At 41.0% G+C, this 17,348-nt stretch overlaps 1 protein-coding gene across 7 annotated transcripts in view; it reads left to right on the plus strand.

Moving 5' to 3' along the window:
• PTK2B (protein tyrosine kinase 2 beta) overlaps positions 1–17,348 on the plus strand; it is a 129,879-nt gene that overhangs the window by 51,993 nt on the left and 60,538 nt on the right. For all 7 annotated transcript variants that reach the window (XM_058164754.1, XM_058164752.1, XM_058164755.1 and 4 more), the window contains exons 2-7: positions 8,075–8,330; positions 10,640–10,818; positions 11,291–11,378; positions 14,880–14,959; positions 15,641–15,703; positions 16,558–16,612. In XM_058164754.1, coding sequence (XP_058020737.1) covers positions 8,109–8,330; positions 10,640–10,818; positions 11,291–11,378; positions 14,880–14,959; positions 15,641–15,703; positions 16,558–16,612 — 687 coding nt within the window. In that variant the 5' untranslated portion in view covers positions 8,075–8,108. The remainder of the gene's footprint in view (positions 1–8,074; positions 8,331–10,639; positions 10,819–11,290; positions 11,379–14,879; positions 14,960–15,640; positions 15,704–16,557; positions 16,613–17,348) is intronic.

The following is a 17,348-nucleotide window of genomic DNA, read 5'->3' on the forward strand; positions in this document are numbered from 1 at the left end:
CATTTTATGAGACATTGTTGTTTTCCTAAAGGATTTGTCAGTTGGCTAAAGAAACTAACTGGATGGATGGATGGATGGATGGATGGATGGATGGATGGATGGATGGATGGATGGATATTTTTTCCTGACATCCTTACATTAAGGGCTTTTACGAATTATGTACCAAGATCATTTCTTAGTTAGTCACTCCTAATTCAAATCATATCAGCATATTAAACATTAGTATCTTTTTATTTTTGATCCAATTATGTACTTTTATACATCTGCAAAATAACTTTCAGTCTTGTCCCTTTGCCCATGCTTTTGAAAAGAAATTGGTATCGGTAGTTATAATCAAATATCTATTCAGCTGAATAGTTGTACATGCCATGTTTTTTAAAACTAGAATCAGGGGGTTTTATAAAAGCTGAAAGAATTGTTATTACTGGACCAATCTTTGTGAACCTTGAAACTCTTTTGGTATTTTATGCTTTAACACAGCTTGCCCTTGGGAGTGAGGTGGAGGGAGGCAGTTAAGATGGCTCATGGTGAGATGGACTCATAATTTCTGCTCAAGTGGGGCAGGAGGTAGCTGTGGCTAGGATGTCATTTTCACAGTTTTGAGTTGTATTTCAGTTGTGTCCTTTCCCGGATTGAGACGTCCAACCACAGTCATTCATACCCTAATGACCTCTAGATTGGACTGTGCAATGCACTCTAACTGGGGCTTCCCTTGAAGAGCATTTAGAAGCTGCTATTGTTGCAGAATATGTGCAACAGTTCACATATAGAGATAGAGTTCGAGAGGCAGAGAGCTAGATAGAGAGACAGAGATAGATTTGTACATGTGACACCACAGGTCTGTGAGCTGTATTTGTTATCCTTGTGCTTCCAGATGCAATTCAAGGTGCTGATAGTCACCTTTAAAGCCTTAGTAAGGCCACATCTAGAATACTACATCCAGTTTTGGCCATCACACTATAAAAAAGATGTTGAGATTCTAGAAAAAGCGCAGAGGAGAGCAACCAGGATGATTAGGGGGCTGGAGACTAAAACATATGAAAAACAGTTACAGGAACTGGGCATGGCTAGTCTACTGAAGAGAAGGACCAGGGGAGACATGATAGCAGTGTTCCAATATTTGAGGACCTGCCACAGAGAGGAGAGGTCAAGCTAGGAAGGCACCCGAAGGCCAGACAAGGAATAATGGATGGAAACTGAACAAAGAGAGATTCAGCCTAGAAATAAGGAGAAATTCTCCTTGACTTTGCTTATTAAAAGGTTGCAAAAGGTGACCACATGACCCAGGATATGGCAACCGTCACAAACATGGTTCAGTTGCCAAGCATCTGAATTTTGATCACATGATCCTGGAGATACTGCTACACTTGTGAGTGTAAAAAGTTCTTGAGTTCCAGTTGTTCTTGTGGTGTTTTCTGACCTGCCTACCTCAAAGGGCTAATATTCCTGATTGCTTATTTTTACCCTATGATTATCATTAAGTGTACTTTATGATTCTTGATGAGCGTATCTTTTCTTTTATGTACACTGAGAGCATATCCACCAAGACAAATTCCTTGTGTGTCCAATCACACTTGGCCTATAAAAAGTTCTATTCTATTCTAATGGGCTACAACGTTAAGTTGCATACATTCGGACAATCGTCAAATGATAGCACAGTGTCAGGATGTTCTGTTTTCAGCTTAAAGATGGTAGCCATGATGTCTGATCTCTGTTGGATTAAATGGAGCCTTGGCCTGATCTAGTACAGCTTATTCACATGTCATCAGGTGCCCGATGACAGCTTAGCTACACAGGAAAACCAGGATGACTTTTGCTCCTTTTTCATAGGCACCTGCATTCTTAAGCTTGCTCTCTAGAGAGACGATGTAGAGTGGATTAGATCAGCCAATTCCTCAGCAGGTCCATTAACACAGCAAGTCTGCTCTTAGCAATTCAGGATTTGGCTTGCTGTCAAATAAAGAGTTGGGGTGGGTTTTCCTTTTTTTTTTTTTTTCTCCCTCTCTCTAGTTTTTGCAATAAGAATCCGGTCATAGCAGAAAATGACGCAGCTACAAGGCAGGGAAGCCGAAAGTGGCTTTTCATGAATTGCCAACATTAAATGAAAGAAAAAGAAAAGAAACAGCATAGCAATCACTGTTCTAGATTTCAGTGAGAAAAGGTTAAAAAAATCAAGCAGGAGGGAACTTGCTGATAAACTGAACCCTCACAACCTTGACGTATTTTACTGTAGAAACCTTTATGGCTCCAACAGGCATCAACCTGAATGTGGAGACAGACAACATGTGACGACATCAAAATTGGTGTTGACACTTTCATCTGGTTTGTAGAATTTGACGGGAACTGTCTACGGAGATTCTCAGCCATCCAGGTCATGGATGTTTCTTGTTTTTCTCTGAAGGCATTTCACTTCTCATCCAAGAAGCTTCTTCAGCGCTGATTGGATGGTGGGGAATGGAAGGATTTCTACTCCTTGCAGACAGCTGGTCATTTGCATTCTTATAGAGAGTCGTTGAGGTCACTTGGAGGTTTTATCTGTGTCCCTAGGGTCACCTGAGTAATCTAATATCATATGACCATCATCTATCTCCAGTCTACAAAACAGTCCTTTCAGCAGTTCCAAGAAGGCTCCACATCCGTTTGCATTACTCAGGTGACTGTGAGGACACAGACAAACCTCCAAGTGGCCTCAACAGCTATCTAAAAGAATGCAAATGGCCAGCTGTCTGCAGGGAATATAAATCCTTCCATTCCCCACCGTCCAAGCTTCTTGGATGAGAACTGAAGAAAGTCCAGTTGCCTCTTGAAAAAGCACCTTTGGGACTTTGATTGGAGAATACCACATTTCCTTCCCGCCCAGATTCTGACCATGATTAGTCCCATACAGGCTTGTATTTTATATACAATTTCCCCATATATGTTTTTACACATTTTTCCCCCAAATTCATATGTTTTTTTAAAGCCATGGCTTCCTATTGCACACAAATACATGATGTAGACTGTACATATACATCATATATATTTTCCCTATTGTTTTGCAGTGGAAACTGTATGGTAAAATTCTTTGAAGTACATATCACAGTACTGGGCAGTTGCCTTCTATTTCCCTTCTAGCGAGACAGGTCAACTTCAAAAACCTCAGAATCAGCAGCTCTGTTTTTGATTTGGTAGAGAAGCATTTCTCATCTTCAGCCACTTTCAGATCTGTGAACCTCAACTTTCAGAATTCCCCAGTTGGCATACAGGACCAACTTTATTTGCTTTGGGCCTTTGTTTAGAAGAGTTTAAAGGGAACAGGAGTATAAGGATTCTGATTCTTCTCTCTTAATCTTCTCCTTCCAACAAACCTGAAAACCATCCCAGGTTTGATGGCCTACCTGTCAATCATTTTGCTAAATTAGAATGCTGGAGGGCTGCGGGAAATCTATATGCCACAGCCCTCCAGGAAGTAACCCATTCCTGCCTTAGAGGTCTGGGGTGTACAAAATGAATAAGTTTGCAACCTAATATCACACTAATAAGTTTAATGGGTGCTGTAGTTTCCTTTTAATGCAGCAACGTAAAAGGAGAAGGACCAATAGTGTGATTTAGTGGTAAATCCCTGTTTAAACAGTGAAGGGTGCATCTTTTAAAGCAGGGGTATCCAACCTTGGCCACTTTAAGATTTGTGGACTTCAAGCTTTGCTGGCTGAGGAACTCTGGGAGTTGAAGTCCACAAGTCTTAAAGTGGCCAAGGTTGGAGACCCTTGTTTTAAAGGAAGAGCACAGAACCTACCAGTTTCAGTCCACCAGCATATTCAGAAAAAGAGACATCTCAAAGTCCATTGAGATTCCCTAGGTGAAACCTTGAATCATTCACAATGCTAGACTAGATGTACCAAATTGTATGATTGTATATTTTTATTTGTTCTGTATGATCCCTTTGTGATTGCTCTGGCATTTTCAAGGTGATCTTTGTGTACTGAGTGTAGTTTAGGGTTGGCATGTTGGGAAAATCAAGCTGAGCTCTCTGAAATGGCTCAGTCCAGCCTAGCAAATCTTGATTGCTCTAAGATTAAAATTGTAATTACCCTCCAAAGAAGGGTGTGCTCTACTAAACCAGAATTCAATCTGGAATGTTTTTTTCCCCAAGCTGAGTGGTGCAGTGGCCTAGAGGTGGAAGTCTCACCTCACAATCAGGAGGCTGTGAGTTCGATTCTAGGTAGAGGCAGATATTTCTCCCTCTGGGCACGATGTGAATATATCTGCTGAATATAACTCCACATTGGCAACAGGAAGGGCATCCGGCCTGTAAGCTCCATTCCGTTGCCCAGACTCCACCCCGCAAGAGATTATGGGGTCAGTAAATGAGGATGAGGATGTGTTTTTCCCCAGCTGAGTGATGAAGAGGGGTAACGGGAGATCTTTTGCAGTTCTTCTCCATTTCCTGAAGGTCCATGAAAGGTTGGGAAGCTCTTCACAAGACAGCTGCATTTGTTGTCTCTTTCCTCCCCCAGGAAGCTGCAAACATTTTGAAGAGTGAAATAGGAATGTGTGAAAGCTTATAATGGAGCATGTCTCCCTTTCTTATCCTGGAGCTCCTGCTTAGAGTCCTGATAAACAAGAAGCAGAACTGCTCTGGATACCAGATGGAGCGCTGAAATTGGCAAAGATCAGTTTAGTGGCAGCAGTTTGGAGAAACTCAGCCAACCCACTCCAGCTCCCCTGGGAAGTGTCTGTACTTGTGAGAATCACACTTTCTTGCAGATCAGATGCCTCCCACCTTGATGTGGTGCTCAAAGGTCAGGTTTGTGAGGCTTTGATACCCTCTAGTGCCCACTTGGAGCAAGAACAGTATCTGAAAGTACCCATTTCCTTCCTGCAAAGCTCCTGCTGCTTGGGTGGCTGTTTATCAGGATGACATTCAAGAAGGGCAATGTTTCTTAATATCAGGAAAGAGATCATTGTGAGGTTTGTTGTGTTGTGTGAGAGTGCTATGTTTATTCCCCAAGTGGTTTGGGTGTGTGAGGAAGCATGCCAGGTGGAAGCATCTATATATATATAGATGGCACACTTGGCTTATTTTTGGAGCTGCCCTCTCCTGCCTAACTTTGCAAGAGATGAATAATAACAACACATCCCTGCACAGGGCCTGATCAGATGCTTTGGATGCTACTAACGCAGAGAAGTGGTACAGATGGTGAAGGAGGAGGAAGAGGTGCTAGAGTAGCAAAACACACACACAAACTGGAGGTGGGAAGGGGACGCTCAGATCTAGTTCAGTGCAGGAAATCTCTTAAGGAAATGCTTTTATTGTTGCATTGAAATTCCTTAACATTGAGCTAAGATCTACCCTGCTTGGACTAAACCCAATGTTCAGGAGGTCCTAAATGGGACTGTTTCCCTACCATCCTTCTGTATTGTCCTTTCCCTCTGGGACCAATGTGCCCCAGAACAGAGATCTCCAACCTTGGTCACTTTAAGCCTAGCAGACTTCAACTCCCAGAATTCTGGGAGTTGAAGTCTGCCAGGCTTAAAGTGGCCAAGGTTGGAGACCTCTGCCCCAGAAGACTGAGCCAAGCCAGAGGAGTATGGGGGTAGTTGAAGAGAGCAAGGGGCAGTAGGGAGAAGGAGGAGAGGGGAGAGCAAAAGGAGGGCTCTGTAACAGCAGTGAGTCCCCGCTGGAGTGTGTGACCCTTGCTAGCCATATGCAAGTGGATTGACCAAATTCTTTTCCTGCCGAATTGGGTGTCAAGACTAATGTAAACAAAGGCATCTTTGGGATATGACATTTCAGAACTGAAAATGGCTCTTTGTAGAGGGGCGTGTGTGTGTGTGTGTGTGTGTGTGTGTGTGTGTGTGTGCATTTCCTCTGCTTGAATTTCCTGTCTTGCATTCTTGTCTGCTGCTCTAGGCTGTTCGGTGTTGGAATAAAGGTAGTCCAGGTTTACTGTGCATACTTATGGTTGGGCTCAGGGAAATCAGCATTAAAGCAGAAATCGCATTTTTGGCAGGCTGCTGGCAGTTCTTTGTCTCCTTCTCTTCTAATACCGCTATCTAATTTTTGGCTTCCTCTGCAGTGAGCATGTTGGTCCATGGACCGCGGCAGTCTCCTTGTTAAGGATAACTGAAGAACATTTACTTTTTTCCGTGGGTTGTGTTGCCCTTATTTTAGAACAATTTGTAATTCAGTAGCATTGACTCTCTGGAGGGGGGAGGGGGGCTATGTGAAAGCAAGAGCGGAAGGAAAACACATGTTTTTCAGGGCACAGACATGTGCATCAGGCTCATAACGTTATGACAAAGGATCCAAGTAAGACAGAAATTCTTGGAGTTGAAGTCCACCAGGCTTAAAGTTGCCAAAGTTGGAGACCTCTGCCCCAGAAGACCGGGCCAAGCCAGAGGAGTACGGGGGTAGTTGAAGAGAGCAAGGGGCAGTAGGGAGAAGGAGGAGAGGAGAAAGCAAAAGGAGGGCTCTGTAACAGCAGTGAGTCCCTGCTGGAGTGTGTGACAATTTCTCCCTGGAAAGCAGAAAGAGTTAACATCTATATTTAACAGGAGAGGGTCAGGGGGTAGCAAAAATGCCCTTCAGTATAGCCCATTCCTCAATTTGGGGAGTTTGTTGGGCTCTTGAAAGCAACCACGATTCTCCAAATCAAGCCAGTCTAAGGACCCTTTATAACTTATTGGGATGGTGTAGAATATTAAAATGATCCTTAGACCCACCTTCTGGTCAATGTCTGGAAACCAAGGAAGGGAAAGGGATACATAAAGGTGGCCGTGAGGCAGGGGTATCCTATAGGATTGTTACAGCCCTGCTATGCACAAATGCCTGGGGGGGCGTTCAATGCTATGGTGTTGCCAGTGCATGTTTGGTTGATGTGAGAACAATTAACCAGTGGAATGGGTTGCCTTCAGAAATTGTCAGCGCTCCATTACTGGAGGTTTTTAAGACCAGATTGGACAGCTATTTGTCCAGAATGGCACAGGGTCTCCTGTTTATGCAGCAGGTTAGATTAGAACAGGGGTCTCCAACCTTGGCAACTTTAAGACTTGTGGACTTCAACTTCCAGAATCCCTCAGCCACCTTTGCTGGCTGAGGAATTCTGGGAGTTGAAGTCCACAAGTCTTAAAGTTGCCAAGGTTGGAGACCCCTGGACTAGAAGACCTCCATGGTCCCTTCCAACTCTGTTATTCTGTTATTCTGATTGGAAGTCTGAGTCCCCAACCTTATAGGTGTTAAATTCTGGGAGGGCTGCTTGGGATATGCTTCCTCAAATTCTCTGCTTAGCCCCCTTTTCTCTTATATAAATGGTATATGAAGGTTTTATACCAACACATTTCATCTTCAATGCCCCTTACTTCAGAATCATCTGCTCCTTTCTACGAAGCTTCAAAAAATGTATAATACTGTGTCTAGAACGGCAGCCTCTTTTCTTTTCTTCCAAAATGGGTTGCTGAGGTTTTGAGGGAAACATTAATAATGGGGAAAGGTTGCATTATCTCTGCTCCTTTGACATCCACAACAAGACCATTTCAGCCAGGTCTTTTCTTTCAGATGGGAGAGACTGCAGTTGTTCTGTGCTATATTCTTCTAATGGGTACCTTGGAGATTTTAGGACCAAGTTGCAGGCATTTCCTGAAAATAGATGTCGGAGGAGGACTTGCCTCATTTCAAACCGGCTACCGTGGAGGTTGTTGGTAGTTCTGTAAAACAGAAGGTTCTTTGCCAGCCCCTCTATTATTCCCAGTCTGTAGGATGCTCTCCTCACAGAACCCAACTATCTCTTTTTTTTTTTTTCAGAGCAGGCAGATATGTCTCCAGACAAAATACTCAGCTAGAGCCATCCCCCTCTTTTATTTTCAAAACAATTTTTTGGAGCCTAAAATGCTTTTGGAAATAAATATACTTCTAGAGCTGGTGCTTCGGCTTTCAGCAGGCTAACTTTTTTTTTTTAATGGAAAAGCTATTTTAATGCATAAAAAGTAATGTAGGATCAAGATGTTTGTGCATTGATACATTGGTACCCGTAGGCCCAGGTTGGCAAATCAGTTTTCTTGCTGACTTCTGTACTGTTTTCTTTCTGGTTGCCAGGAGGTAATGATCCAGCCTTAGCATTGCATTGCTCATGATGATGTCCGGACTGCCGGAAGCCTTGAGCCGGCTGAGAGCAAATTCTCTCCGCAGTTGCTTCAGCCTGGCAGGGCCCTCAGAGTCCACCATGGTCGCTGTACCCATTGATATCGACAAGGATGAAGTTCGGATCCTCAAGGTTTGTTTCCACAGCAACAGCTTCAACATGGGCAAGAACTTCAAACTGGTGAAATGTACAGTCATGACGGAGATACGGGTGAGTTTCGTGAATGAGTCTCATTGATTGATGACTTCTTGCAATGGGCTTGGATCCATGTCCTCTGGTTTACATCAGTGTTCCTCAAATTTGGTGAGAGCTACTTTGGTGTAGTGGTTAAGACATCAGACTAGAAACCAGGAGACCATGAGTTGTTCTCCCTACCTTAGACATAAAGCCAGCTGGGTGACCTTGAGCCAGTCACTGTCTCTCAGCTCTAGGAAGGAGGCAATGACAAACCACTTCTGAAAAACCTCGCCAAAAAACCCTGCAGGTTCTGAGAACCAGGCACCATTGAATAGAAGTAAACAAACAAACATGGAAGTTTTAACATGAGTGGCCTTCAAGCTTCCAGAATTCCCCAGAATGCTGGCTGGAAATATCTGGGAATTGAAGCCCACATATCTTAAAAAGTTGCCAATTTTGAACAATACCGATTTAAATGAACAGAATGTCCTTTATTAAAATAGGCACAAGTGTATATATCACCAAGGTATGTGTTCAATGTCTTTCTGCACATTATGTGTTAATTGAGGGCCAGAGTGTAGATGATTACTTCTGCCTTTTGGGCAATGGGGAGGAGGGAATCAGAGTGGAGGCCTTCCTTGGAACTTGTTTCCCCATACTCATCCTTAAAATTGCACCAAAACCTGAAAAACCAGCCAAAATTGCATCACCAACATTTAGCAACAGAGTCTCAGGCTCCTGGGGGCTTTTGGTTTATTATCCTTGACCAAGGAATTGGCTTTTTGCAAAAGTAGACCTCTTTTAAAACAGGCTGCCACACTTCCCCTCACCCACCCACCCACCCATCAGAATGAATTAAAACTGACAAATTTTTTAATGGCCCAGGGCTAAAAACAGGAGCAGCGAACTTTCTGTGTGTGTCTAAAGACCATATTTTCCTTAATTTCCCAAAGCCATAGAAATCAGGCTAGGGACACTATGACAGTATTAAAATGAACAGGGCTAACATTTTATCTGGAAAAAAATGTGCAATTAAAAATTGGCAATTGGGGTAGAGTAATCTTTAGAGCTATTTAAAAAGTGGGACTGGGGACTGCACATAACCCTAAAATTAACCCTAAATTAACCCTAGGCAAACTAGACATTGAGAAAAGCAGGGTTGTCCAAAGATTAGCCACGAGGGATAAGTGGAATCAGTGAAATTTATTTATTTATTTATTTATTTATCAAATTTTTATACCGCCCTTCTCCCGAAGGACTCAGGGCGGTGTACAGCCTAAATAAAACACAATATATATACAATTAAAATCAAAATTTAAAATAAAACATATTACAAAAAGGCCAATGTTTAAAAATTTAAATTTAAATTCTTAGGTATCCTTGTTCTTACTGGATTGTTATACACACACATGCACATACAAAATACCATTTTTGGAACATGCGGTACTTTTGTTTAATAATCTAGTTTTTGTAATATTTCTGGTACTTTTGCCAACTGTAGGGCTAAATCTAAAACTGCTACTCTCCCTTTTGTACATGAATAGTGATGTTTTGGCAATATAAGTTTCAATATTCAGAAAACATTAGAATGTAGCTAAGTAGAACACACCTGTTTAGAAGCAGTCTACTTCTGAATTTAGCTGTTGGGACAAAGCAAAAAGATGTATTGTCTTTATGCTTGTGACTATTCTAAAGCGTGAACTGTTCTTGAGAATAAAATGCTGAACTAATATTTGGATGTAATATAGCAAAGTGTTTCTTAAATTCAAAATATGTTCTACTAAGCCTCTGAGTATATTGTCTCTCTTCTTAGGTTCTGTAAAACTTTAGGGGCCCTTTTCAAAGCCAATTACCATCTTTCCCCCAGAAAAACAAAAACAAAATAAACAAATGTGAGATCTCCACATCTTTTTTCCTCTCATTCAGATGCTAATTCTCGGGTCCAAGGAGGAATGTTCAAAATGATTGTATACATGAAACATTATAGATGACATCCAAAGTGGCATTACTGGGTTGCCAAAACGTCATTTAGTGCGTTGCTAGCGAGGCATAAAAATTACAGTGTTTCTTGGCAACTTGTAAATGTATTGATTTTAATTCCCAGAATCTCCCTGGTCACTTTTTTTTTACCTTTGAATCTTCTTTTTAATTAGAAATGCTTCTTGCACATCTCCAGATTAAATTCAAATAGAAGATAGATATCTGATGTAATTTTAAAATATAGCTCATATGAATTACCAGATTGTTCTCTTCAGAATTTTTTTTTATGTTCAGAAGTTTCTCACAACCTTGTTACATTTTTTCTCCTCTTCCTGCCATTTATCTGGATTTTTCCTTTATAGGAAGTAATCAAGTCAATTCTACAGAGTGGAAGAATTGGTCCTGATATACAGCTTGCTGAGTGCTATGGATTACGCCTGAAGCATGTGAAATCGGACGAGATCCATTGGCTTCATCCAGACATGACAGTTGGTGAAGTCCAGGACAAATACGAATGTTTGCACCTTGAGGCTGAATGGAGGTATGGAGCCCCTTTTGTATCTATCCTGTTCTCACCAACCCTCTTGACCTCAATTCAAAGAAGATTGTTCAGACCAATCTTTCCAGATTAGCTTCATTCTTGGGTACTAAGGAAGGAAAGAAACAGGGTTGAAGTCCAGTTTTGCTGGGATAGTATCGTATTATGCTTGTTTTCTCCCAGCAAGTCTCATTTGTTTTAATTTTATTAGTACAATGAAACAGAGACAATGCATCAATGAGACTACGATACAGTGATTAAAATAAAACTTGACAGGGGAAGAAACTAAGGGAAAATATCCATATAAGACTACTGTACAATTAATGCAAGTTGTACTGACAGTAGAAGCTGTCAGTATGTAAAAGAGAACCGCAATAAGACATTGCTAGTTGGGGAGGCCGGATTTTGTAATCTACTAAATCTTAGCTGGTTTAAGAATGCTGGTTTAACTTAAAAGTTTGGTATGCTGTTTAAGGTATGACCTCCAGGTCCGCTACCTCCCCGAAGATTATATCGAACGCTTCCAAGAGGACCGGACAACGCTTCTGTACTTCTACCAACAGGTTGGTCTCTGAAGACTGCAGTCCCTATTTAAAGAGCTGTCCCTGGTGTAACTGTGTTGAATGTGTGAGGTGTCAGCTTTGGAAGCCATATAAGGGTGGAAGCTTCCATGCTGCCATCCCCTCCTACTTTCCCACACATGAGAAGGTGGCAGCATGGAGTTGGGTTTTTTTCTGGAATGCTGACATAAGGTTGCGCCCTCCATTATGCCGACTAATGAAACTTCATCACATCAGCAGTTTCCAACTATTTTGGCACCAGGGACTGGTTTTGTGGAAGACAATTATTCAACGGACCAGGGTGGGGAGCAAATAACTTAGATCCCATGATTATAGTTTCTCTTACTCACCACTCACCTCTAGCTGTGCAGCTTGGTTCCTAACAGGCCATGAATCGGTACTGGTCTGCAGCCAGGGCTTGGAGACCCCTGTTCTAGTTCAACAGCTTGCCTTCAGTAGTTGTGGGAGTTTAATAATAATAATAATAATAATAATAATAATAATAATAATAATAATAATAATAATAATAATAATGATTATTATTATTATTATTATTATTATTTAATTTTTATACCGCCCTTCTCCCGAAGGACTCAGGGCGGTGAACAGGCAAATAAAATAATCCTTTATTGTCCAAAATAAATCTCGGCGTTTGGTCGTGGTGATTGGTTCCGCCAAAGCAGAAGAATCCTCGGATCTGGAGCACTTCGGGTTACTGGAGGGAACTTAACCCTTCAAACCCCTTTTTTCTCAGGGGCTTTAGGGAAATTCAACCTCTGCCCTCAGCTCACCACCTTCTCCTTCTCCCGAAGAAGGGGTTTTCCGAACCGCTGGACAGCAGATTTAAGCTGTCCTAGCGATTCCACATAATCCAGAGGTTGGTGATCGTAAAGATCACCGCCATCACCTACGGTGCCAAACCGGAAGTCTTTGCTGAGATATTAGCAGCTCGTCCAGCAGATGTGGCTTATCAAATTGATAAAATATATCATGTGAATTCTTGGATAGCAAGGCAAAAAAAGCTGCCAAGGGATGTTGTTATTTATTTTACAAACAGAACAGTGAGAAATCAGATTTTGCAAGCTTCATATAAGGGGGAGAAGATTCAGATTGCTGGTCAAGATATTTTGATATTAAAGGAAATTCCACCAAAAATGTTAAGGGCTAGGAAGGAATTTGCCTTCCTGGTGAATGAACTTAAAAAACATCAGATTGAATATAGATGGGATATTCCAACTGGTATAATAGTATATTATGCAGGGAAAGTATATCGTTTCAATACGGTTGGAAAAGCAAGAGAATTTTATGTTGAGGTATTAAAAGTTGGAAGTCTTCCCCCATTGGAAGCTAGAGGAAGGGAGGCTGAAGTGAAGGAAAGAGAAGTGAAGCAGGTACAAGAACAGATTGTGATGGAAGAAGATTTATTACAAGTGTTGGAAATACCTACGACGGGTTTAGATTCAAAAGAACAAAGGTTGACAAGAGCTGCTGCTAAACGCAAGGAACAAGAGATGAAGGCACAACAACAACTGGCAACTACTACAACGGAAACAGTGGGAGGAGCAAGGCCTAAAGTAAAATGTGATCTGCGGCTGGTGTTCCAAAAGTTTCCTATCTTGGAATGTTAATGGCCTGAACTCACCGTAGAAGAGAAGGAAAGTATTTCATTATTTGAAACAATTTAAAAATGACATTACCTGTTTACAAGAAACACATATTAGATCTTGCTAAATGTTGGAGATGCGATTGTGAAGATGCTACTTATTACCATATATGGTGGACTTGTAAAAAAGTTAAAGCATTTTGGATTAAAGTATGGTGGATCATGCAGAATATTTTGAAAAGAAGATTAAGTTTACTGCAGTTCTTTCTACTAGGAATAATTATGGACTATACAGCTATAGAGACTAAATTGATTTTGAACTTAATAACAGTCGCAAGACTTTTGATTGCTCAGTATTGGAAGAAAGAAGAATTACCTACAATCAAGAATGGACACTCAAAGTATCAAATCTGGCAGAGATGACAAAATCTCCGCTTACTTGAAAGACTATACACTAGAAAATATATTCTAGAATGGAAAATGTGGATTGATTATATTTAAAATAAGTATCAGATAAAAAAATATTGAATAGCATATGAGTAAATTTAGGAAATATTTTGTATTAGATATATTTTTGAAGGAGAGGGGAATTGAGAGTGTGACTAAGTGTGGTGTGACTAGAGATTATAATTTAGGAATTATTTTGGATTATGATTGTTAGTTTTGATACCCTGCATTTTTGTTCTGGGAAGTCGGGATGGGGGTGGGGGTAAGGGGAGGGAATTGGGGGTTTGGTAGAGATGGAGTGATGGTTAATGTACAGGGATTATTGAAGAAATATAATTAATGTAGGATCGGGTCTGCATAGTTACCATTTTAGAACGGTGAGGAGGGAGAAAAGAGAGAGTAGGAGGTAGGAAAGAGGAGAAGAGGAAGGAAGAGGGATAGTAGAGGGAGAAGGAAGGTGTAGGGTGGAGGGAGGAGCGGATGTAGATAAGAGAAGGAGAGGAAGGTTTGGAAAGTAAAAGAAGGTAGAAGAGGGAAGAGTGTTAAAAAGGGGGGTGGTGACTGGGCAAGCCCGACTAATTGTATATAACTGTACATTGGATGAATTATTTGATATGATTGTAAAAATAAAACTTTTTATGAAAAAAAAAAAAACAGGCAAATAAAATAATACAATATATTACAATAAAACACATTTTAAAAAACTTATTCAAAGTAGCCTAAATTTAAAATACCATACAAAATATAAAAAATAAACCCCAATAAAATCCATATTTAAAAACCCTATTTAAGCCAGTCCTGCTCGAAAGAATAGATATGTCTTCAGCTCGCGGCGAAAGGTCCGGAGGTCAGGAAGTTGTCAAAGTCCTGGGGGAAGCTCGTTAGCTTAATAGATTAACAGTAACAGAGTTGGAAGGGACCTTGGAGGTCATCTAGTCCAACCCCCCCCCAACGCAGGAGACCTATACTAAGGATTCGAACCACCGAACTGCCAACTTTTCTGATCGACAAGCTCAGTGTCTTAGCCACTGAGCCACCTAGTCAGGCAAAAGAAGATTATGTAAGAAGTGGGATTCTTCAACACTGGAAGTTTTCAAGAAGAGACTGGATTGCCATCTGTCAGAAATGGTCTAAGGTATCTTGCTTGTGGGGCAGGAGTTGGACTAGATGACCTACAAGGTCTTTTCCAACTCTGTTATTCTGTTAATATTTTTCAAACTTGGTAACTTTACAATGTATAGACTTCAACTCCAAGAATTGCCCTGCCAGCATGCTTTAGTTGAAGATGTAATTTAAATGAATGAATATTTATTATTTAAATGCATTTCATTTAAAGCCCTTTTACTGTTTTGTCTCTGTGTGAGGATACCCAGTTATCTTTGTTTTTGGAAAGAGCAGTGAGCACCGGTAGGGACCTGGGATCCTTAACTGTCCATCTTATTTATGTCTTTCAGCTCCGGAGTGAATACATGCAACTTTATGCAAGCAAAGTGAGTGAGGGGATGGCTCTACAGCTAGGCTGCCTGGAGCTTAGGTATGTACTTGCTAGGCAGAAGATTGCATCTGACACAAGCATGTTTGGAAAACATGTGAGCAGGGCCAAGCTCTTGTGGCTTGCACAGTGATCCTTGCAAAACAGGAACCAAAATCCTGAAATTGGGACATTGGCAAGAAGAATGATCTGACGAAGCATGAGTTCAAGAAACACAAGCAAAGCCCGAAATCTGAAAGGATGCAGCTAGGGAGAAATATTATAAGAAATTGGTGAGCTCCTGCATAATACCCTGTTTCCCCCAAAATAAAACATCCCCTGATAATAAGCCCAATTGTGCTTTTGAGCTCATGGCAATAAGGCCAAGCGCTTATTTCAGGGTTCAAAAAAATATAAGACAGGGTCTTATTTTCGGGGAAACATGGTAATAAAACAGGGTATTGTTAACTACAATTTACTGAACAAGCTGTGATGAATGAGTTTTTCACACCAAGCTAAACTCTACTGGGTTGGTTTGCATGAAACATTAACTCTTAATAGGTGAGTTTTCACATTCAGCTATATCAAAACAAACCACAATGCTTGTGTTTCTTGCCTGAATCACACAATAATACTGAATGATATTCTGTTGATGGTGAGATGGGAAACTTCAATGTAAAAACACTGGTGTGAGTTTTGTGGTGAATTAGGAATCATGCAAACTTTAATATCCAATTTTTGCAGGAGATTCTACAAGGATATGCCCCACAATGCTTTAGACAAGAAGTCCAACTTTGAATTCCTGGAGTATGTAGACAACATTTTTTAACTATGCTGGTTGATGTTTTAAAAAGTTTTTCATTAGTTGTAGTGTTCTTTGCCTGATAAATTTCTTTGCTATTATATGCAGCCCTGCTTATATAACCAGACAAAATATTTTAAATGTGTGTAGGTGTGTGTGTTCGTGTATGAAGAAGAAAGAATCTGTATGTGTGGAGAAGAGAGACAAAGACAGGATCTCCCAAAACCCACCCCCAAATTCACAGTAGCATCTAAGGCTTAACAGCTAATTGCGGCATTCTTTCTGAGTCCAGTTCCTACCCATGTAACATTACATTCTATTTCATTTGGGAAAACAGAATTGCATCCCCAATGCAACTTAGCTAAAATTACAACAATTATTTGCTTGAAGAAGGTGGAGCTGGAAAAAGAATCAGTGGGAGGGAAGTCACATGGGGTGGAGAAGTGGAATGATGGACGGTCAAGACGCAATTATATATATGGTCCCAGGTTCTGTACTGATACCAGTCATCTTAATTGAATTGGAAGGAGGTTATGACCATATATGATTCCACACTGCAGTCTAAATAAGGTTACCAGGGGCCTCCCCATCCAGTCCACAAATATCTCTGTTCTCGTTTAAAGACTTCATCCCTGATCACCTTGCCCAGAGAACATTGTTTATGATCACAGATTATTGGAAAATAATGCTTGCTTGACAGCAAGGTCACGCTCTCCAGCTTTCTAACCTGGTGCCTTAACCAGTAGACCAAACTGGCTCTAAAAAAAAAACTTCAATCTAAATAGAAACACCATAAATTAAAATAGCCAGAGGTTGCATACCTACAGACATGTAAGGCAGCATTTTCTTTCTCTTTAAGGAAGGAAGTGGGACTGGACTTGTTCTTTCCCAAACAGATGCAAGAAAGCTTGAAGGTGAGAAATGTTTTAGCTCCATATATACATGTTCAAGGGATGCAGTGGCTCAGGAGCTAAGATGCTGAGCTTGTCGATCGGCAGTTCAATGGTTTGAATCCCTAGTGCCGCATAATGGGGTGAGCTCCCGTTACTTGTCCCAGCTTCTGCCAACCTAGCAGTTTGAAAGCATGTAAAAAATGCAAGTGGAAAAATAGGGACCACCTTTGGTGGGAACGTAACAGCGTTCCATTCGCCTTTGGTGTTGAGTCATTCCGGCCACATGACCATGGAGATGTCTTCGAACAGCGCTGGCTCTTCGGCTTTGAAACTGAGATGAGCACCACCCCCTAGAGTTGGGAACAACTAGCACATTTGTGCGAGGGGAACCTTTACCTTTACCTTATACATGTTCAACTAAGGGTGGGAATAAGCCATTAGCCGGGCTCTCTGGAGTTGGGAGTTGTAGTATGTCTGAGAAAGTCTAGCAGATCTTCTAGCTTTCCTAGAATTATTCTGAATGGATTTTTCTCCTTTCCCACTCTTTATCTATCTTAGGAATTACTGTAGTAAAAAGTACTTTCTAGCCTGACTTATGGGGAAAGGTAACTATTTGGTATCCTACCAAAGATGTACCCATAAGTTAGATAAACAAAAATCCACAATTTAATGTTTCAAGCATGAATATCGACAAGAGTAGGGAAGTGACAAAATATACATGACAATATCATTACTCAAATGATGCAACCTAAATATT

Source organism: Ahaetulla prasina, chromosome 1 (genome assembly GCF_028640845.1).
Source record: "Ahaetulla prasina isolate Xishuangbanna chromosome 1, ASM2864084v1, whole genome shotgun sequence".
NCBI classification, from domain to species: domain Eukaryota; kingdom Metazoa; phylum Chordata; class Lepidosauria; order Squamata; family Colubridae; genus Ahaetulla; species Ahaetulla prasina.